Source organism: Porites lutea, chromosome 2 (genome assembly GCF_958299795.1).
Source record: "Porites lutea chromosome 2, jaPorLute2.1, whole genome shotgun sequence".
NCBI lineage: Eukaryota > Metazoa > Cnidaria > Anthozoa > Scleractinia > Poritidae > Porites > Porites lutea.
Window position 1 is genome coordinate 15647362 of NC_133202.1, and position 23653 is coordinate 15671014.

General features: G+C 39.8%; 1 protein-coding gene across 2 annotated transcripts; it reads right to left on the reverse strand.

Annotated features, from left to right (window-relative positions):
• Positions 1–240: 240 nt before the first annotated feature.
• On the reverse strand, positions 241–14602 carry LOC140927854 (uncharacterized). 2 transcript variants are annotated; one of them, XM_073377541.1, is made up of 8 exons: positions 14267–14602; positions 12048–12326; positions 8083–8174; positions 7076–7159; positions 6105–6701; positions 5035–5088; positions 3681–3840; positions 241–1614 (listed from the first exon to the last, which is right to left on the reverse strand). In XM_073377541.1, exons 1-7 carry the CDS (start codon positions 14484–14486, stop codon positions 3709–3711), a joined length of 1458 nt encoding a protein of 485 aa, XP_073233642.1. In that variant the 5' UTR covers positions 14487–14602; the 3' UTR covers positions 241–1614; positions 3681–3708. The 2 variants fall into 2 exon arrangements, with proteins under 2 accessions (XP_073233642.1, XP_073233641.1); XM_073377540.1 differs by having other exon boundaries at positions 241–1983.
• Between the last annotated feature and the right edge of the window lie 9051 nt (positions 14603–23653).

The window sequence follows — 23653 nt, forward strand, 5'->3', positions numbered from 1 at the left end:
CATAACCACTCATGCCATGTTGATTTGAACAGAAGAAAAATTCACCGTGCGTCAGCTGTCCTGCTATGCGTGTACATTGTACTGTGCTGCCAATAAAAGCGCTCATTGAATTCACATAATCTCTTGTGTTCGAAAATTCGATTTCTCTGTTGACTGGAGAAGTGTCAGGGCAGGTTTAATTAGAGGATGGTAAGCTTATATGGATCAAGTAAGTTGCGGATTTGATTAAATTTTTCATCTTTTTAATATAAGTTCATGTCTGCACAGCAGAAATTTGTTAAAGAAGTATTTTGTTCCACCACCATGGGAACTTGAATTATAATCTACTACCTTTTAATATGACACCTGGAAAATACACCGGACTCACCAGCGTCCTATAAATATAGAAGCTAGTATCTTGAAAAATATATAGCTATTTTTGAAAATAGCAAAAAAAGTATTCATATACCGTCGTTATTCGAATAAGCGCCCACCCTACAGGTAGGAAAAGTTAATAAGCGCCCAGCCTCTAATAAATGCCCACCCCTACCACACCCTACCAAAAAATGAACCTTAGTGACAAGGAGATTGAAGTGGACTAGGTTGTTTTATTACAAAAAAGAGACTTCCGTGAAGACAGAGTTTCTTAAACAAACGGCTTCAGTGAACAGTTAAAATTCTGCTTTGGAACATCTTCATGTTTTGTTGCTACATAACCTTGTCATTGCTGAAAGCTGTAATAAGCACCCAGCCTCAAATAAGCGCCTACCCTCGCCCAGGGCGCTTAATCGAATAAACACGGTCGATGCTCTACAGCGGCCAGTTACCACAGTCCCGGAGGTAAAAGATTGTCAGTTAACTATTGGCATTGCAAACAGAACCTCTATCATTAAAAGGCCAACTTTTATTCAATGGCCAAAAGTTCGCAGAACTGTATTTTCCAACTTTTCGACATCGCGATCAATTAGATTTTCCGTTGAAAGATATAAGCATTTTTATGATCCGTGGATGACATTGGCATTTCATATAACGAAAAAAAGACTGGTCTGTCGATGAAGCCTCGTGTTCCTGCTCTTAAAGGGTTTTCTTCCTTGACAAACTATACTAACTTTTTCACGCTCTGCCGGTCATTTTTTTCGTTTCATCTTTGCTACGCTTCAAGCGCGAGAAAAGACGAAGAAAACCTCCGGTCCAAAGAAGTACAGTAGCACAGCGGCAAAGAAAAAAATAGCTTGCGAGAAAGCTCTCCAGTGCGAGGGGCCTCCGCCCTCGCTCTCGCGTTCTCCCCCGGTTCGCTTTGCTCGCCATAATTGGAGAGCTTGCTCGCAGGCTAAGAAAGAACCAAAAACAAACCAAAAATTACAAGTCAAAATAATGACTGCCTGGAAAGTCATCTACAGTCAAACAGTGCTCTTTCCGCAAAACTAAACATTTTTACTAGACTTCTGGCCGTTTCAGCTTATTCATACTACAACGTATTTATTTTTCGGAATGAGATACCTCTCTTTTAGCTATTCAAAAACAGTTAAGAGAGAATTCCAAAAATTACTCCACGGATAGCCTGCGAACGGCAGACGTTTCTCCTCCCTCATCGCCGCTCGTTCGCAGGCTACTTCACGGATTGCTTGACGGTATCTTAAAATAAGAAAAACGCCAATGATAATTTAAAAAATTGGATTACCAATAAGTAATTTCGGAGTCAATAAGTATATAGTTACGCTAAATAACTCTTTATCCAATTCCATTTCGTCTCAGTGGTTGTGATAATTCTAATAATGAAACTGTCTCACTTGAGCTAAGAATTGTTGTAAATTAAAAATTTCCTTTCCTTCTTCTCTTTTAACCTGGCCCGTCTAGAATAGCAAGTTCTACATGCGGGGCAGCGATTAACATTCTTATCCATGAAGTTGAGGTTGAAGTTTATTGAGTTCTTGATCATTTTCACCTTGCCCTTTATTTTAAGGCTGATGACTCATCTTGTACTCGCGATCGTGAACAACGAGGCTGAAAAGTAGAAAAAAGAAATTAAGTCGTATGAAATGATTTTATGCAAACTTAATTCGCTTTCAAAAACACGAAGGCGCTTTATAAAAGGGCCTTCAATCTTTGGGAAGTCTATGGCTCATTTGCCAATAAACTACGATGAGTGCTAGCCTCCTTCACTTTAGGGTTGTCACGCAACGCTCCTCCCCACGAGACTAGGTGAGTGCAGGCCACATTCAATACTTTATGAAGGGCGATTCAAACAGAGATAGGTTCCGGAGATTTGCTTTTATAATCGTTTTTCTTTGTATATTCGTTTTAGTTCTTTTGCAATGATTAAAACTGGTTGCCGTTAGGTTACTCACTATCTTTGACTATGACCACCGGATAGTTTTTAATTCGCACTTACACCGCGGCAGGGTGGTGGCCCTGGGGGGATATTCCCGGGAATTTTTGGTGGGGGTATGCCGCCCGGTTATCCAAATCCTAACCCTATGCCAGATTAAAAAGTGTTATTTTCCACACACGTTTTCAGACCCGGTCTCTTAAATCCATACCCATTTCCAGACCTGGTATACGTAGAAGTTAAGTCATCATTTTTATACTAGAGCTCAAACAACTAGATTTCAAAAAATCCCTTTCAAATTCGCATATTGCTCTTTTTTTTTTATTCATTTGGAATCGAAACGATAAATACGTTCACACGTTCACACGGAGTTTCCTCGAAAACCATACCCGATTCCAGACCAAAATGATCAAAGTCTATACCCGTTTTCAGACCGAAACGGCACAAAAACCCAACCCTTTGGGGCGGCACATACATATATGGCTTATATAAGGGAGCGCCCTCAACCCCCCCCCCCCCCCCCACCCCTGGGGTGGTGCCACAGAATCTATCCGACAAGTGATGATTAGGTTTTCGTAAATTACGCTAGGATTTTTTTTTCACCCGTTTTACTGAGGCAAAACATTTAGCATTATTCAAGCGTTTTAGTGAGCATTTTCCCGGAAAATTTTTTTTGTCGTCAAAGAAAATAACATTGAAACATTCTTAAGATAAATGACGAAACTCAAATCTCAAATTTGTTGTATTAAAACCATAAATCCGAAGCGTTTTCTCGAATCATCGGTAGTTCCTTCGTTTCTGGTTAGGAGAGAAGAAAATAACAGTTTCCCTTGCATGCACAACCTTAGTTAACGAACCGGACAAGTATGGCGAGACAAAAGCTGTCGTGTTAGCAAACACGAAAACATCTCAGGGTAGTCTTTGCTGTTCGCTGATTGTGCACAGTAATACAAAGCATTTTTTTTAAGCCCAATCAGGAGCCAGCATTCGCCTGACCGTTCAAAAATGGTCTGGTAAGAGTCGCTACCCAGAAGCTCTTCCACCCGTGCCTGAAAACTTTCCGCGCCTTCTCTCACGACACAACTGACTTCCCCTGGGCCTCCGACTATGTGGTGAGCATTATCCGAGCTTTTAAATGACTTTTTTGGGGAGGGACAACCGAGCATTTTAGTGGTTGAAAATGGAAGTGAAGCATACTGCATTTTAGTGGTGAAACAAACTCATAATGTAAAAAGCCTATTTTATGACCAGCACGGCGCAGCGTTGCTCTGTGTATTTTCTTGATAAATTAATAAATTGTTAAGAATAAGTCAAATTTCTTTAGAACCATTCACAGAAAATAACCACTAAAAAAAAATGTAATACTACAAACCTTTTTTCCTCTTGCTTCCTGTCCGTGTCTAAATATATATACTGGACATTTGTTGTGAACAAAAAGGTGCTGATATATCATCGCACCTCTGATTCAAGTATAGACGTTCTTCGATTATTTGCGACTTTGAAGAACCTTTCAACGAATAAGTTCTCAATCCCTAGAGAAAAATGTTTAAACAATTTTTAACAAATTAAAGATTGTCAAAAAAACCTCACCGAAAACCCGCCTCAATCATAGTGTAGTTAGGAAACCAGTATATTTTGTGTAACAATAAAGTTTTCTATACAATAAGAAAAAAATCCACTTGTACATTTGTGCTAGCATTTTAAAACAATAGTTTTATTATATTAATCATTTATAATATATTAGAAAGCTTTAGATTCAAGGACTAGGACGACTACGAGGGCGACATTGAAGTTTTCTCACCTATTCTCTAAACACAGACACCCGGGAAAACTTCACTGTACTTTTTTTCACCACAAAAGTTAGCACGCACCCGTTGAAGGAGGTGAAGCCCTAAAATTTCTAACATTTGATAAACCTGTTTTCGCCACCACAACATTCTCGCTAAAACTCGTAGTAGACGGACGACATCTACTACATGACGGTTGTTCGCGCGCGCGCACAAATTAGTATTGGAAAAACTCGTTCTTGAAGTGGTCCTCGTCTTAGAATCTTAAGCTCTATATTGGCAGACAGTTGAAGAGTGGAAAAGACGTAAGTAAACCTTCAAATCTGAAGGCAATCAAAATAGGCTGAGGCCCGGCCCAGCTTACTGGACGTTATATGAGCAGTCCCTCAGTTTCCTCCAGGAAGGAGGAGAAAGCAAATTGCGTCGAGTGAATCGCCATCCATCGGCACGGAAGATGACAAGCAGACACTCACACGTAGCCATTTTCACGCGCTTTCGCGTAATTCGTAAGCGTTACAATGAGGGACTACTCGTAGTCTAAGCTTCATGTTTTAGTAAAACTTTGATAGTTTTGATTTTTGTTGTTGTTGTTGTTGTTTTTGTCTGTTTATACAAAAAAGTACTCTTTTTGGTGACTATTATCAAAAATTAGCTGATTCAGAAATATGTGCTATCTGTGAGCTACTGGACGTCAAATCATCTTGTACACATTTTTAAAATGAAATTATGCATTATAGAGAGACACAAAATACACGAGTCAGGACTAAGGAGCTGGTCTTGACCATCTTAGCGTGAAAGTAAAGAGGTTTCCTTTCAGCGATAAGCTAGAAATCTAGTTAATTGTTTTAGGAAACCCTTGATATGTAACATTCAAATGATGACAAAGAGATAGTTAAGCTTTTGGCAAGGGGTTAAAAATAAAGCCCATTCACTAATTACCTTTCCTTTAGTTCCAGAGGATGACATCATAGTCACACGGGATTCTGACTGGCACTAAAGAACAAACAAATAAATGTGCTACTTTAGGACATCCTACAAGTCATAAAATTCCACATTTTTCTTAGAGGAAAGTCTTGGTCTTATGGCGTTTTCTTTTGTCAGAACTGGCCGGCCAGACCATTCCCGTAGTAACGCGAATTTCACTTTTAATCAAAACTATTCAACCAAATAAGTCAAATCCTAAATAATATGCATGAAGGAGATGGTTTTTCAGCAAAAATTCTCAGAAAAAGCCTATTTCATTGTCAAAATGACTGCTCCAGCCATGGTCCGGCCGGTCAGTTCTGACAAATGGAAAGTGCCCTTAGATAAAGGACAAAAAGGAAGTGTTGTGTCTGAATTTATTATCATTCCTGATTGGCTGGTTCTGGTATGAACCCTCCTGTTAAATTAAAAAAATAATTTGTTCAGTGTCAATGTATTTATCAACCGTTAGTACTGACCAAAGACAATGTTGTACCAGTAACAGGGTTCGTACTCTTTTGGGCTTTTCAGATTCCATGACTTTTTCCATGGCCTTAGGTTTTGCTAGCGCTGTTTAAGTACCCCTCTTTTATCTTACATTGTCCTTGCTTTGGCATCTGAAGTATTCCGAGAGTTAGCCAATCTATCACATAAAACGTTAATTTTCCATGGCTTTCAAGGACCCACGATTAAATTTCATGACCCTTAGGCCTGGAAAATGAAATTCTTAAATTCCATGGCCTTCCAGGTTTTCCAGCATGACCTGTGAGAGCCCTGAGTAAGTCTCCTACAGAAGACAGGACTGCCATTTCTACTTTGCCATCCAAGCAGCAAAAAGAGCCAGTGATACAGTCTCTGCCCCGTAAAATCAGGCAAAGACAGTATCACCTATGGCCTACCACTCAATAAAATGTTCTTCTTCATCAGCTTGTGAATTACATCCAGGTACCCCTCTCAGTGACTTAAAGATATCAAACCAAAGTTTGAAACAATAATTACTAAAAATATGTAAAACATTAGAAGTTATGTTATTCCAAAACAATTACCCGACTAATTTTTCCCTGACAAAGCATACTCGACAGCAGCTTTTCAACTTCACCAAGTTGCTTTTTTTGTGTCTTGCTCCATTGCTCTAATTCTTCAACTTGGGCTGCATGATTCTCATCTAACTGTTGCTTCATACTGTGAAGAAATGTCACTTTTGGGACAAATATTTTTTCCACACCTTCTCTGAATTCCTTAACTGAGGCAAAAAGATGTTTAATACACATGACGTTGTCTTCTCCTAGTTGTTTAAGCTCTCCAATCCTGTCAATGAGGCCATAGTAAATTCCTTTGAAATTTGCTCTATGTTCTTCACATGAAACAAGCAGTTGTACTGCATCCTGTTGTTGTACTTTTTCCGGCACCTCTGATGGCTGTGCATCCCTTTTAGTACTGCTAATCGTTGTAGATGTTTCTCCATCATAATCAGCACAGTCCATCTTTTGTTTAAATTGCCATCTTAGTCCTGTCACCTCCTTGGTTAGCTCCTCAATCCTTAAGGAATAGCGCTTCAAGCGTTCTTGGAGTTTTTGCTCTTCTGTTTTTTCCATATCCTGGGTAGTTACAGCTTCTCTGTCGAGGATCTTATTCTTCTGCACCTGCCACAAGATGGTTCAAATACTTGTAGTCACTAACCATTGAAGTACCGTGTTGTCATTAAATTTGCAAAAAAAGCAAGTGAATGTACAAGGACATGATTCTGCAGAGCCTGGGGGTGGGATTCCCATATAAAAGTGATAGGGGATGCTCATCCTCTTGCTTGGAGGTGTAAATTGCATATTTTGGTCTCTGCACTCAGGGTGTTTGCCCATTGAGCCACACCCACATTGGTCTCCCTAGAGGGTTTGATTTCAATTTTTTTAATGAGCATCCCCGTCACTTTTATATGGACCCCTGGGCTGCAGAGCCTGAAGCAACAGGTTGAAAAATGGACTAATATCTTGACTGGATGATTGACAAATGATTAGTTTACCTCCTCAGAGTGACATTGGTCTATGCCTCTAGTTACTGCTTTGACAATGAATTTATTTCCATGAGCATCTTCACAATGTAACTCCTGTAAAAAAATATTAGAAAAAGGTTTACTCATGATTCACACTTAAAGCAACTAAAACCGCCCATGGATCCCTAAGTGACACCCCTTGAACAACTTCTGACCTCATCATTGAGTGTTGAGAAATGGTTGATGACAAAACCTTACTGCACAGTTCTGGATCCAGACCCTTAGATAAGGGGGAGGGGGGGAAGGTCTCCAAAAAATTATTTTTTTGGTCTAAAAAGAAGGGGGGAGGGGGTAGCCCCCTGGCCCCTCCCCTGGATCTGCCACTGCTGCAGGGGGAAGAAATCTATTGCACTGTACTCAAATGAGCATGATTTGGTCAAGCAATACAAAAACAAAACATGTAAAGATGACCAGAAAATTCAAGTGAAAATTGTGTTCAACCACCCAACTTTATTTCCTTTTAAATAATTTTATAGTGGTTTTCAAAGAAAGCTTTTCAAGTTAAATAAAGCCGAGAAAATACCCAACAGGAGAAAAAAAAGTGGGGCAAGAAAAGCAAAAGAAGGGGAAGGAGAGAAAGTGAAAAGTAAATTAAGTCAAGGAAACCTTGCTATTACAACTCCAAACTTTGCCTTCTGTGCATGCCCAAACTTTGGAAGTTGCAAACAGCAACAAGAACAGACATCTCTAGGTGTAGCACATTTTGGACAGTTCTGGTTATTTTTGGCCAATTATATATTGACCATAAAAAGGCTTAGCCTACTGCAGCTTTAAATAATGCCCCATTATGAATAACACTTAAAGTAATATAATGTAACAAAATTATCATTATTATTTGTTTGTTATTAATTGCTTGCACTGCTACTTGTACTTAAAAGACCATTAAAGCTGCAATGAGTCACAGACAAAAAAATTGACCCATCACATAACAAAACCTTGGCTTGATTACATAAATAAAATAATTTTTAATTCTTCACCTTATCCTGCGTGGCATTCACTGTTAAACTGATCACATCACCAACTTTGGAAACTGGTATACATGTTGGTAACTCCAATGCTTTACTGTCTCCTAAAAACAACGAATTCATATAACACTATTGGATAAAAACATGTGAAAATGCTGTGAAAAACCTGTGAATTAAACTGTGAAAAAACATGTGAACTGTTCAATTTCACATGTTTTCTCACATGTTTTTCACACCTTTTTCACAGGGTGTGAAACTGTTGAGACCCTGTGAAAAGGGCAGTTTTCACAGGGTCAGAACCCATGCAAAACCCTGTGAAAAACCCTGTGAGTTTTTACCCTGTGAAAAAACCTGTGAAAGACCCTGTGAAAAACCTGTTCAAAACCTGTGAACTTTCACATTGTTTTTCACATAATGTTACCTTTCAAGATGTTAGGAAATATACTTTGTAATTTTGACTGGAAATTTTATGTTGAATGACTGACACTTTGAATGCAGGCTTGAGATCAGTGTAGGCCTTCTATAAAATTGCTATGAATATCCATGATAGACTAATGGTGCAAATTCAATTGGGATGATCCAGATCAGGATCAGTGATTCAAGATCACTCGACAGATCATGGAACATTATGAGAGGAAATGTGACCCTCCACAGGAATTTGATGCTAAAAAAGAAAACACGCTCACAACACGCTTGCACGGCACGCTTAGCGTGTCGTAGATCACGGATATGTGCATATCATTTATTGAAAAAACAAAGACGGACACGCTAGACTTATTGTTTTTTGTAGCGTGCCATATGTTACGGTAAGTGTGCGAATTATAGCACACTTAGCGTGCAATTGGGGTAAGACACGCTGAACATGCTTGATTATTAAAACTGCTAAGATGATAAAAATGGCTTGGGTTTTCAGCAGATTTAATGAGCATTGATAACTGGTCGAAGTGAATCAAATATACCAATTGAGACTGTTTTGGAATTTAATTGTAACCGCAGCGATTTGAAAATCACCACTTAACCCATTTGCCCCTGAACCGCCTGTAACCGCCCGTGTACGACAACCACCGAATTCCCTGAACCACCCGTAAAAATAACCGCCGGATTCAGTCCATTCCCCTCTCCTCCCTCTGTTTTCACAGAGTGATCGATGGATAATAAACCATGTATCATTTGCCATCTTTTGCACATTTTTTTTTTCGGGAAAATAATGCTGAAGCCCTTGTAATTTAAAAGACTGAAGTTGTCCTAGGATGCTAGGATGCATTTAGGAGGAAATCGTCGTTGGGTGTCCCTGACGAATGAAGCGCTATTAATCATAATTTATATATCTCGTTCTTCACAGGACGGAAAAAACAAGAATCTGTAAACTAAAAACACTGTAGCGACTATCAGATACTATCGCTGTGATCGCTGAGGTAAAACTTTTTCTCTCTTGATAGTTACCAAAAAAGGGTGCCGTTCATAATCATTTGTGGTTCCTTTTTGTAGAGGAAATTTATTTAGCTTATAGATAACACGCCTTGCGTGCTTTTGCGCACACCGAACTGACTGAAAGCGTGTTGTGCTTTTTTGCACAGGGCTTTTGTTTGAAAATTTTAACATGCTCTTTTGTTCGACTTGCTCACGCTTAATTGTCTCAAGCGCGTGTCCTCTGAAACAAAAGAAATTCCTAATGAGGCAAGATTGCAAGCGTACTAAAGCGTGTTAAAATAAATTATTTTGTTTTAAAGTGAAAGCGTGTCATGCGCGTGCTTTCACCTTTAAGCATTACAATCCTGTGGAGGGTCACAAATGACAAATCCACCACTTTGAAAAGGATTCTTCATTGGTTCATTTGGTGTTTCATGATCGGACTGTTTAAGATCAACCCATTCGCCCCTGAACCGCCCGTAACCGCCCGTGCGGATCCAGGTCCTTTCTACCCTTTGTGACGTCATCAGTTTTAACGGTCAAGGACAACTTTCTTCGGTAACTTGTGCAGAGTGAAGAGACCTTTCAAACCATACCAGAATGACCACAATTCAGTCAAGGACACCGGAGAAAGAAGCAAAAAACCACGTGACAAGGACCTGAAAATCTCCATGAAAATCTTGTTCCATTACCCACCTACCTTTCCTTTCACCTAATCCTAAGATCCTAAAAGCTTTCCTAAAAACTCTTCCCACCAAAATGAAGCCTACTAAATGCCCAGCAAGAGAAAAAAAAAATGAGGCAAGAAAAGCGAAAAAAGAAGGGAGGAGAGAAAGCGAAAAGTAAAAGTCAAGACTGCTGTGTCACTTTTAAACCCAAAAACTATGTCGAAATTTTGCTTTCTGCGCATGCCCGAACTTCGCAAGCTGATATTTTGCATCTGGATCAGAAGGCCGCCAAGTGTACGACCTGTAGACCGGTTTGTGGTAAGTTTTAGCTCTTTATAGCACGACAGTGACCAGAAAACCACTCGACTAGCTTCAAAACGCGTTTTTCGGCAAAATCTCCAGGAGCGAATGGGTTAAGATCACTGATCCTGATCCAGAAAATTTCCAAATGAATGCACTGCACCTTTAGATATTATTTTTTTGAGAAAAAACCTCATAGAAGTGAAGAGTTTATTATTTCTAAAAAAAGGCTAATTTAAAAGCTCTAATTGACTGCATGGCCTCTTACACACCTTAAAGGTTTGTTGATCGATCAACAGCTCCATAGTTCAACACATCTAGAAAAATGTTTGATGCCACAGTGTTGAATGTATCAAACATTTTGCACATTGATAAATGAGAGATAAGCTCCAACCCCACTGTTCCACAAGTTCCAACTGACAGTTTTTGAACAACTTTAACCAATTTTTTTAGCCTGCATAGCTGGCGGTACTGTCTCAGCGCGCGATTAAAGTTCTGCTGGCAAAGCCGTGATCTAAAAAAGGGAGTGGGGACAAGGCATTTGACATACTGCCTGCCAGAAAACCCCGGTATTTTGAACAGTCCACACACCATTGTGCGGAGAAATTGGATTGGTCGAGGGCCATACATATGTCAATCACGTTTGACCATCTTTCGCAATTTTGCCAAGGGAGCAGATGGCAAACTCTTGGGGAATATAATGGCGGACTCGGCTGAATTAAGTATCGATAAAGCTCTAGAAGATCTCAATGTCAGCAAAGAGAAGCAGAAAATTATTCTAATAGGGAGCAGGAAACAGCTGTGAATGAGCTTTTTGCTGGACGTGATGTTATGGCAATTTTGCCCACAAGGTTCGGCAAAAGCAAAACTGAGGATAACTCTTGACTGCTTAATAGTGAAGGAAATCGCAACGGTATTTTTGTTGAGGGAAGGAGGCAGACTTTGCTTTATTGTTACAAGTGAGGCTGAGGAAAACAATTCATATTAAGAAAGATCAGAAAAACCACAGCAAACAAGTCAATAATTGCCCAAAACAGGACGCTCTCAAGCAAGGAAACTTGAAATAAAAACGGATCGAAATCCAATAATCACAAATCACAAAAAGTGACCTTTTGAAAGTCTTGAAATGAACATCTAGCTAGTGCCTAAGAGGTCCGCTTAGTTGAGGTGATAAAAGTGCATGGGCAGCATTTGAAAAATCATGGTTCCAGCTGGCAGACGGTATTTCTATTTTGAGCAGCTTACACCGCTTGTACGTGACAGCTTCACCACCAAATCTCACTCGACTACTACACAATAGCACCAGCTACGCGGGCTACCAATTTTTTGGCAAAATTTCCAACATTTATTGTTGTTGTTAATGTGATCAATGTTCAAAAATGCTGAACAGTGTCAAAGTCAACTGCATAAAATATACTGCATACACAGGTATCTCAGGTGGTGAATTTACAGTGCATCTTGATTTTTTTTTGTTAACAATATATGGATCTCAGTTTTTGGACAAGCAGTTACATAAACTGTAATGATGTACATTTGTTTTGTATGAACTTGATGAACTGCAAATTTTTACAGTACTGGAATTCATTGGCACTCACGTACCGAGCAGTTTTTCAGCAATGCTCCTTCTTCCTATCTTCTCCAAAACATCTGCTAGATGGCCGACTGTAGCATTACTTCCCTCCTGTTGTTTCCACAAGATCAAAAGAGCGTTTGCTTTGTGCCAGTTAGCTCTGCACTCCTCATTAATGTTGTAAATCTTTGATGCTGAAATGTCTAGCTTTGGTCCCAACTCACGCCAGCAAGTCCCTACTTCATGACAGATACTTGCAAGCTGACTTTCTGTTACTACATCACTTCTTGGATTGACAGTTGCAGTTTCTTAAAAGATTAAAAAAAAAAAAATAGAAGCAGCTCTTAAATAACACTATTATAGGTTGCTAACTATTTAAAAAAAGTTTCCAGAATAATTCAGTTGGAAGGTAAAATTTACTTCTTGGGCAAATATTGCACCAGTGCAAACAATGGATCAACATCTGAAAAGGTAGTCCAGACCTGTTTCTCCCAACAAAATGTTCCAAATGGAAATTAATGTTGCATTCCTTCAAGGCCATCTTTGATACAAGTTTCAGGCGTTCACAGCCATTTTTTGGTAAAATATCGAACTCTTTGTGCAGATGGTACACTCCTGAATTTTGCTTACCATTTGCTCAAACTGTGAACCAATTGGTTTTACCGATGTACATGGCCAAATTAACTTTCAAATGATAATTGATTTTTTTATATTAGGGACCGGTCATTATTTTTGTGGGGGGGGGGGGGGGATTTTTTTTGTTTTAGCCTGAAAGAAAAAACGTGACCCACCCCTTTAAGCCCATTAGTTAATTCTTGACCCACCCCCATATAACTTTATATAAGAGGTGACCCACCCCCAACCCCTTTCAATCTATACCTCTATAAGGAGTTCCTGTTCACTGAACGAAATCAGCATATAAAGAGAAGTGCCATTGAACATTTGCACATTATGAGGAATCAAGGACTTTTTGCAATGGATGCGTTTGAACTTGTTGATAATACAATTAAAAGAGTATTGGACAGTTCAAAATCCTTGCTTTTTAGATGGTCACAAGGAGCTCAACAGCTCCATATTACAGTCAAACTACCTGAAGCGTGAACACCAGCTAGACATCATTATTGATTTCATTAATCGATTATTGAAAAAATAAGTTTTGCAATATTCAAATCAAAACCAGTTTAAAAAAATTTGCTTTTTTATTGAAGTCATTAAACAAAAAATAGTAATTCAATTAAAAAACGAATTTCAAACTGTTTTTGATTTGAAAATTGAAAAAATTTGATTTCACTAAATTGAATAATGAATTCAATAATCCATTATTGAGACCAATAATGATTTCTAGCTGTTCACGCTTCAGGTAGTAAAAGTTCCCAGACAGTAATATTAAGAAAAGGAAGCATGCAAGCCTTCTCAATAGGGCTTGTGTTTGTTTATTGATATTTAGTGCCCACATCTTTGATTCTCTATACTTAGGTTGGATTGCTACATGTGACATCCAGTTGTGTTATATTTTATGTCCAGCATTGCATTAGAATTTATTTAGATCTTCCACATGAATTGTAGTGAGTGTGATTCTTTACAAAACACACAATGACCCACCCCCAATCATCAAGAAATTCTCTTTTGGCCCACCCCTTTTCTCTAAAAAAAAATAGGCCTGGCCCACCCAATGATTTTTCACCCCCACCCCCCCCCCCCCCCCCCACATAAATAATGACCGGTCCCTTATGTTGCACAATACAGAATTGACGTTGTCTTATTTTTACAGCAAATAATAAAAACAGTATTCTAGACCAATAGCTAAAAAACTTGGCTTCTGCCTTAATCAGAGGTCTTAACATACAATTTATTTGATTTGGATGATCAAGTATATGAATCAAATGAATGCCAAATTCTGGCACACTGTTGCTTGCTCTTAGTTTTTGCTCTTGTACTGATAATATTTGTTATCTCCCTTTGTTTTTATTATGATATTTTAACTATATATATGTTGTAGTGAATCTTTTATCTCAGGTAATTTTTGTTTTTCTTTTGTTTTTGGGTATGGTAATGTATGCTAATGAAGTTGAAACAAAACAAAAGCAAAAATTACCTGAGATAAAAAATTAACTACAACATATATATTGTAATCCAATATCCAATATAAGCATATTTTCATGTTGTATGAAGAAACAAAATGCAAAGCTACAATCTTGGACAGAATGAAATGGAACGGCAAACCCCCATTCCCCCAAATATCACCTACCTTTGAGCGTTTTGAGAATACATGTATTTTCGCAACAGCGAGGACAATTGGGTTTTCCGGTTTGTTCTTGAGGAGAGCGTGAAATTGCATATTCCAAGTCAGCTTCATGTGAGCTCTGCACTGGTATATCGCGTACTCCCTCCAATTCTGTAGCTGGGATGGCAGGCGATAAAGGTGATAGCACGTTAGTTTGAGTTTGGCAGCCCTTCATTGACTCCATTTTGGGTAAATTCAAATTATCTTCTTCGCTATGACTTAAAGGAATGATATCTGCTAAAATGCTACAAACATTATTGTAGTTCCCCCTTACGTCATCAACTATTCCTCTCTCACGTGAGAGGCACGAAGGCGAAAAACAGATCCGCCTACCATCCGCCTAGCGACAGCCATTAAGGCCAGCGTTTTTTAAACAGCAGTTGTTCCTTTGTCTCCTTAGCGTTGCGACGACCCTAGCCTGCGTGGCAGGCCTTTGAAAGGGAAGGGAAAGGGAGTTTATAGGCTATGACAACCCTGGGAAACCAGTCGCAGCCCGGTGGGAACTTCCTCCATTGGCCTCCTAACGGGGTATATGAAAGGGGAAATCTGTCATTCCGAACAAAGGCATTTTATAGCTGTGGTAAAGTCAAGAACACTTCTGGTTTCGATCTTTTCACTCTTACAATGTAAAATATGGTGCAGTTAAAGCCAGTAAAAGCTTCCCCCCCCACCCCCCCAATCAAGGATGGGAAAATGACGCGTTTTGCCTTTTGCGGGGCTTCATCCTTGATTCAGAGGGTATGGGGCTTTGCTGTTCCATTTTATTCTGTCTAAGATGGTAGGTATGTCAGTAAAAGGAAGCCCATTTGAAGATAAAAGGTAAATGAAAGAGGTATCCTTTCTCTCAAAACTACAGTTTATGAAAGGCTCCTGGGGTGGGAACTTGGGGCGAAACCTCCCTGTATAAACCTTTGTTGGGTGACCCCCTGGAGGACTACGTAGTACTGAAGTATGATAGTAAATTGAAAACCGACAAGCTTTTTCGCATTACTTCACTTTCAGGTGATTTTAAAAAGATGCCGAGTCATCGGAGAATCAACGTTGTACAAACGAAAACGAAACGAAAAAGTGGAGCTACAGGTATCACGCGTAACACGTAACGCGTATCACGAGGTAATGACCACCAAAGAGACAAATGCGATCTACCCTGCCTCCCCGTGAGTTTAAGTGATTTATACAGAGATTGCTTATCTCTCCTTTCTGGATGTTCAATAAACTCGTGACTTCAGCCCAAAGTAAGGTATGTTGTTTTCCCGGGGGGGGGGTACTCTCTTACAAGAGGCTAATAGGGATGTCCCGCTAGATGGGGTCGCATTTTCAATAGATTTACTAGAATGGGGTCGCAAATTTTAGGATTTTTGGGGTAAGTAGGGATTCAAAATGAGAAGATTCTCGGTTAAAAAATAAGAAAGTTATTGTTTATTAAATTTAACAATAAGCTAGCATTGACCGCATTACATCCCGCTGCTTGAAACCATATTGATAAGGTACATGCATAAATAGAAAGTGACTAAGTTGGGATCGCGAAAATTTCATTTCCAAAAAGTGACTAAGATGGGGTCTATAATTGGCCAATAAATAGACTATAATGGGGTAGGCGCTCTGAGAGGCCAGCGGTACGGCCTAGCAAACATTAATCGAAGTAACCCCCCGGGGTTGTTTTCAAACGCCGCGGAGCCGATTACTATGGCCTCCAGTATTTTCCTCGTAGCTTGCAAAGCTGGCGGGATTGGCAGACGATTTCGCGTGGCGGCTCACCCTCCGGCAAGAAAGCGATAAACCTAAGCACAACAATCCCGCCCGCTAGGCAGGCTATTTTCCTTGAACCAAAAGAAAGGTTATTAGAAAATTCTAGACTTCTACTCATATTGGTCATAGTCTTGCGGTTTTCTAGAAGGAAAAAAGTACAAAAATATAGTCGAATTCGCAAGATATTAACTTATGTGGCACTTCATTTGGCGGATGGATGATTTTACCTATTTTTACCTGTAGTCGAACCTCTTTTCAACAGCCACCTTGGGGACAGAAGAAAGTGGCCGTTGTGGAGAGATGGCCGTTATGGGGAGGTAGGGATCAGTACAAACTCAGAAAGATACCACTTTCGGTCGGAATCTTCCCATGATAGAAACTACTAAGTAGCCCCCCCTTCGGGGGCTTTTCATTTTCTGAAAGGAAACCCCGACGTTTATACCACAATGATATTCAGTTGTTAAAGATATACAGACTCTAAATCCAACTTCTTTTTCTAGCAAAGAAAAAGAGGATTTTTAGAAGTGTTAAGGGAAGGGGTAATCATTGAATAAAAAAATGCGTCTCGCATATAGTATATAGCTTTATACTGCGTCTATACAACCACTGATAAAATAATGAGCGTGGAAATGTGTCAAACCTGTTCCCTGAAGATACCCTGGGGGTTCGACTGAAGCACAGTCAACTCTGTGTAAGACGAACACCTTTTGTGCCTCAGTGTTAGAGAAGTGACTACCTATATACGGAGTCAAATAAAAGGAATAAGGCAAAGCAATTCCCGCCTCCCCCTCCTTTTTCCTCAGAGAAAAGCCCTGGGAACGAGTTTAAAGCTGGGACCCCCCCTCCCCCACCCCAGGTGTCCGTTGTAGGGAGTTGGCCGTTAAGAGACTGGGAACTGTATTGCCTCCAGATCAGAGAAAACTTCAAATCTCCGAGCAAAACAAAAAACATCCGAGAGGGGAAGGGTGGGGCTTAAATTCTTCAACAGAAAGAAAACTTGGAACCGTAATGTTCCTGTCTAGGCTGATTGCAGCCAGCACAAAACTAGATTTTTGCTTCCTCCCAACGCTGAACGTTAAAAGTACTGTGCATTTGGGCCATGTTGATCCTCATATTCGATTACAATTAGTGGAATCTTTCTGTAATGTGGGTTTACCAATTTATCTGAGAAACTCCTGACAGTAGAGAAAGCGCACGGTACTGGCTATCAAACAATACTTTAAAGCAGCATAAAGCTTTAAAGTGTAATGCTAGAACCCATCCCAGCGTAACGCATATAGGCATGTGCCGCCCCAAAGGGTATGGTTTTTGCGTCTTTTTTGGTCTGAAAAAGGGTATACACTTTGCCCATGTTGGTCCGGAATCGGGTATGGTTTTCAAGAGAACCTCGGGAGCGTATGAACGTAGTTATCGCTTTAATTCCAAATGAATAAGACAGAAATAGAAATATGCGCAAATCGAAATGCATTTGAAGAAATTTTTTGTTTGAGCTCCCAGGAGTCCCCCACGGGAACCCTTACCGGTAACACATCTTCTTTTCCTGTTATTTAAGATATCGATAATGGTCAAACAGAACCATCAATGAGTTCCCAGTTCCTCCCATCCCTCGGAGAGGAGGGGGGCAGATAGACCCCGAGTTGTTACTGTTGACCAGGGAAAGTACGAATTTGTCTAAACTGCGTATCAGGCGTCAAAAGGGGTAAGGGATTGGAAAGAAGTGGGGAAGCGGAGGGGTTGGTAATTTGATACCACGGAATTAGTAGAGGATTGAATTGAAACCGGCAAACTGCCTCAATCTTATGCAAAGAAACCATAATACCTTGATGAAATTATAGCGGATATGGAAAATTGGTAGGAGTTTGAGGGAAAACTATCTTTCGCGATATAACGACTGAAATTTTTCACCAGTCCGGTTGTCAAGAAAGTCCCAGGGGTAGGACATGTGATAGCACATCTTCGACGCCAATAAAATTCCACTTTACTTCAAATCACACACGAAGTGTGAGCCTTGTTAGAAGGTCACTCATGACGAAGCATATCCGGAAACAGTAAGTCTCAGATCAACTTCCTCAGTGAAGATTCCATCTGTCTACAGCATCTGTTATACGATCTTTGTGTGAGCTTTTTGTTATATTTTTTAGAGAAATATTAGGGTGTAGCGTCACCTTTCATATGCTTTATTAGTTTTCAAATTTTCGTGGATAGCTACATTTTAGGAGCTATTTCTGGAAGCACTTACGTCACTTTTGTTCACGTGATTTGAAGAAAGTAAAACGGGAAAAATGCCATAGGTTAAGCCTTTTCTTGGTAGAAGAGTTGATTGTTGCTTGAGGTATGTTTTGTGCAAGTCTTGTTATTTTGAGAAGGAAAGTGCAATTGACATTTACACTTAACTCGTCTCACAAACTATGATTTTCTTGTAGACTATTTCGTCGTGACAAATCAAGCGAACTATCAAGACTACCCGGGAATGCTTCACTGAGGTAGGCATTGTCTTAGCTGAAGTTACAAGAGGACTCGAATGTTCCTTTACCTTAGAAATGCATTCGGTCACGGCAAGTTGTTAACCTTTAGGAAACCGTTGTCAAAGTACCGTAAAATTCCTAAAATATGCCCCGGGGCTTATATTTTTCAAAGGCCCTTTTTGAGGGACTAATATACGGAAGGGAAATTTGCGTCTCAAAATCGATTGGGCTATGTAGCTCTTTAATAGTTGAAAGAAAATTTTTGTCAGTAATTTGCAGCAAGTTAACGTTTTTAGTGAATTTCGCCTTGAGCGCGTAGATCTTTCTAAAAACTCAGCCATGCAAGAACTTTGTCTTTATAGACCGAGGAAATCCAAGCCAAGAATGCAGTGAACTACGTAAACAGCACCTTGAATATACTGTGACACTTTTTGACTGCAATCATTTGGCACACGTACCGTAATAGGAGGAGGCTTGTATTTGGAGGGACGATTTATCAGAGGGTTTTTTTTTTGCGTTTCGAGTTTAGGGGCAAACAGCACCTTGAAATTGAATACTGTATACTATGACACTCTGTGACTGCAACCATTTGGCACATACAGAAATATATGTGTTACTTTACAGTTTTTGCTTTGTTTTATTTTAAATTTGAGGGCAATTTCAGAGTACAAGCCCCGGCTTGTATTTGAAGGGGCGATTTATCGGAGGATTTCTTGCGTTACGAGTTTTGGGGGCTTATATTTAAAGGGGCTTATTTTTGGAATTTTACGGTATGTCTCTGTTATAAGGCCATGTTGTCTAAGTATGATCTTTCAGATCGCAGGGGACTTTTTCAGCGATAGTACTGACTGGCCATCATGTAGGATTTCCTCTCAGCCCTTTTACCCACTCTGTATACAGTTGAACCTCCATTAAGTTGCCACCTATTAAGCGGCCATCCTCTATGGATCAAGCGGCCAGTATAAACCACAGCCCCGAAATAATTGTAGAAAACTAGTTATAGTTGTCACTAAATCTGCCCCCGACCTTTTAAAACCCGAATGAAGACTCCTTGTGGTTGTCCATGTATTTGCCATGAACCTTTGAAATGCAGTTTTCGTATTAGAGTTTCTGAGTGTAATTCTTTTGTTCTCTTTTGTGTTTTCTCCATTATTACACTTTGTTTCCTGCGTTAATGAAAATCCTCATACATGACATGCCTAGGATGGACAATTGTTTTTTATACATCTCATAATGAGTTCAACCAACATAACACTGCAAATGTAATAGAACGCATGTTAAACAGCAAAACCATCTTTAATTATCTATTTGTAACTAAATTTCCTATAACTAATGTGTCGAACAGATGCTTCGGCTTCGAGTGTGACATTCTTGAACGCAACGTCAAACGCAACTGATATAAATGATTTCGCAATAAACTAACCCTACAAAAACATGGACCACTGTTTCAAGTTTCCCACCTTTGAGATATTTCCCAGTTCATTTTTTCTGGCATGTCCTTGTATCAAATAAAATAATCGGGATTTCGCAATAAACTAACCCTAAAACACATGGACCACTGTTTATTAAACCCTGAATACCTTAATATAGAACAAAACCCGGTTATTTCACGGTAGCACCTTTCTTGTCTTTGACTGGGCTTTGAGAAATTTGAGCTATTCTTGATGTGGTTTGAATCGAGTTTGTCGATCCACGTTGACAAAACCAGTTCAAAGTTCTGTCGATCCACGTTGCTGATTTGTGTCTGACAAATCAAGTTCTTTAATACCAAACAATTGCAGTACTGCTGAATAACTTTTTAACTCTATAGAAACATGTATCTCCCAATAACCTTCGCGAAACTCGGTTTGGTAACGGCACTCAAGTTAAGCCCTGTCGGTCGCGGTTACGAACTGGACGGGTGACCAACCGCGAATATCGTGTTAAAGGTCCATACGTTGTTCTTTCTTTTCTTCTTCTTCTTCTTTGCGTATTATGTAGTGTTATTGTTAACAGTGTATTGAAAAGCAGATTTAGCATTATTTCGCCGCCCGCATTCGGAAAAAGACAAAAACAAAGAACAAATATGGCCCGGTACAGTTCGCCTGAAAATTGTTACAGGTTATTATTATTCGGGCCGTAATACGGAGCTGAAACTTTGCAGACTTTGATCTATATATCTGCGGGGAAACCGGCAAACTAAGAAATCTGAGTTTTCGACAGTGTAAAACGATCATAATTCCTTTGATTCCAATCTCCTGTTCCTCTGTTTGTTGTTGTCGGCGTTGCCTTCGCTGTGCTCATCGATGTTCCTTCTACTCCGCGGTTTCTTGTTGACGTCTTCTCCTTCGTTGTTCACGCTGAATTTGAAGTCGGCGTTCTCGCTCTAGAGGAGTTTCGGTGGAAAATCTTCCCGGACGAGGATTTGGAGCCACTTGTTGTGCTTGTACGCGACACAATTCGGCGAATGCGACTCGTTGACTAACCCAGTTTGCGCAGTTGCTGAGCCAGGCGCACATGCTGAAAATTAACCGGGACCACCGTGCGCGCCTAGTTTCATCAAATCGGGAAAGCTTCGCATATACTAACAGTAATACGATACTTCTTCTTTACGCGGGGGACATTAGGGTGCCTCCTCGGGTTCCGGCCTCTGGGCCTCTGGGCCGGAACCCTGCGGGGGGCAATAATGGGAAATTAAACCTCTTTTGAGCGGCCACCTCGCCGTTTCAATGAGGGTTTTCCCATTGTTAATTGTTGTCACCTCAATTAAACGGCCAACAAGCAGTCTTGGCAGACTAAGTTTGGCTTTATTTTGTTAAAGTATGTATCCAAAAACAACCAATATTTTAATTATTTTTAGTGGGTGGTTTATAGATCTGTTTGATTTGGTTGAGAGATTTCGAAAACGCACATGCCGGTATTAAAAGTGATTTTTATGATAGACCTTGTCACGGTTTTCCACGCCATCTTGACGAGTAGGCAAATGTGTGAGAAATTACAGTGTTTGTATGAGCGAGAATCTAATGTCAAATTATTTCCGTAAAACTTCAAATGATTAAGATTGACAGCTGTCATGTCCAGTCAGGATATAAGGAGCTATAACTTACAGGCTTTACTCAGAATAGAGTTAGAACAAGCTAGTTTGAGATTAACAGGGGCACCCAACGACAATTTTCGGAAACGCTAGAATTTTCGAATCATTTGTTGTAAAATTTCTTGCTTGCCTGCCTCTCCTAGGATTTTCGAACATCTAATAAATGGTATAATTGCCTATTTTTAACGGTTTTTTACCCTAAAAAGGTCACCTAGAATTTTCGGGAGCCTTTTTTCCGGATGAAATTTTCGAAAAGGTCAGTTTCGATCCCTATAATTTTCGGATCACTAGACTTTCAGCTAGGAAATCTGAACAGATGAAAAATTTTTACGGGATAAAAATATGCCATAAACTACCGTTTAAATACTAAATTACGTTTAGCAATGCTATGTTTAAGTGGTTTTGAACTATGTTCTCGTTGGGTGCCCCTGGATTAAGTTGTCTTTTAACGTTGAAGTTTAGAGAATACAAAGTTTACTGAACCAACAGAGAACGAGTGTCTTTCTTGTGAGGCTGACTCGCAGAGCTAGTCCCCGTTAATTGGGTTCCGGTCTCTTCACAATGTTAAGAATATGATGAAGGAAAACAGTCTAAGATAGAAGGTGACAACCGATCGTGAACCAGTAACGCTGCCTGCGCGATGCTGCCCCCGTCGCGTGTTTGCTTTAAAATAAGAGGCCGACCATGTAACTATTTTTAGGAAGGGGTTGGGGGGTGGGGGGGATGGGGCAGTCCAAGTTTTTGTAAAAGTGTAATTACATTTACATAGTGGCTATTGCAGTAATAGCCCTGATATGGAGCAAATAGCAAAAAGCAGTTCAAAAATGCTGATAGTGTGGTAAATGCTGCTAGAATCATCGCTTACAATTTAAAAGACGACTAAAATCTCCGGAACAGGTGTGAAAGCAGAATTGAAATTTGTAGTGAATCATGGTTTGTGTATATGTGAAAAATAGCTCTAATAATTTTTGCTCAACCTTTTTTCAGTCCACTTAAAAAATTTAGTACCTCATAGTTGAACATAAAAACAAAGTGATGGTGTTCCTTGTGCTTTTTGCTGTAAAAACAGGTCACTTCCTGGGCACTGATCCTCTTTCAGGCCACCGAAAAGAAACTGGAAGGAAAAAACAGGTAGTCTGACTTTCTTAACCTGAGGCTACCCGAAAACGACACTGATTTCTTGATTTGTCGATTGTAATACATTGCTTATATGAAGCAATTATTCTGCAACATCACCAAAGGTAGCAAGTGAAGAATGGTTGCACTTTTGGTGGGATTTTGTAAAGCTGTCTGAATGATGAAATAACTTGGTACTTTTTTTTTGTTTCTTACAAAAGCGCAAGGATTTTTTTTTATTCCATTTGTGCTCCATGCAATTTTTTTCTTCCGACAAGCGATTGCACTATATGTTTTTTTCAAAATCACCCACCCCTCCCCCCTAAAAAGTAGTTAAATCGTGGGCCCCTAAAGGAATGTTTCTGCTAAAGATTATTGCCCCCGCAGGGATTTCGCCCAGAACTCTAGTAACTCGCGCCTATATTATTAAAGGAAAGTACTTTGAGTTGAAATATACAGTCAGTATGCCAGAAATTATCTCGACTTGCTTTAACAGGGGCCGCGAGGAATCGGTAGGTAATGATGACGTTTCTATTGTTTTCGCGCGCAAGTACGAAATGGTTAGGATGACGTAAAGACAGAATATCTCGAGGGGACCGCTTAGGTAGATTTTGTGACATTTATTGTGCAGTCATTCTTCGATACTCTTTTGCGTTACTTGTTACCAGTGACATTCTGTGGAGCAGCTGTTTTGAAAGTTATGGACTAAAAGACACTCGTTAAGCGCAGATGAAGTTATAAGGTGCGTATAACTGTGTGTATATAAACACTTGGAGATCAGAGTTTGCCAGACTCAAATCTTTATTTGGAAACCTTGCCAGACATTCTGTCCCTCTCTTTGACCGGAATAAGACTCAGCCCCAAACAAGCAAGACGAGTGAACAACGGCTAGCTTATCACTAGCAGAACGATGGACGATTACAGAAATTCGCCGACAATCAAATTCTG

Excerpts from the sequence above, each read along its gene's own strand:
- LOC140927854 (XM_073377541.1), bottom strand. The coding sequence starts at position 14,486 with ATGGAGTCAATGAAGGGCTGCCAAACTCAAACTAACGTGCTATCACCT. Across the intron at positions 7,160-8,082 it reads TGAATGCCACGCAGGATAAG|GAGTTACATTGTGAAGATGC; the intron begins GTGAAGAATTAA and ends ATTTTTTTACAG. Across the intron at positions 3,841-5,034 it reads CCTCTGGAACTAAAGGAAAG|GGATTGAGAACTTATTCGTT; the intron begins GTAATTAGTGAA and ends ATTTTTCTCTAG.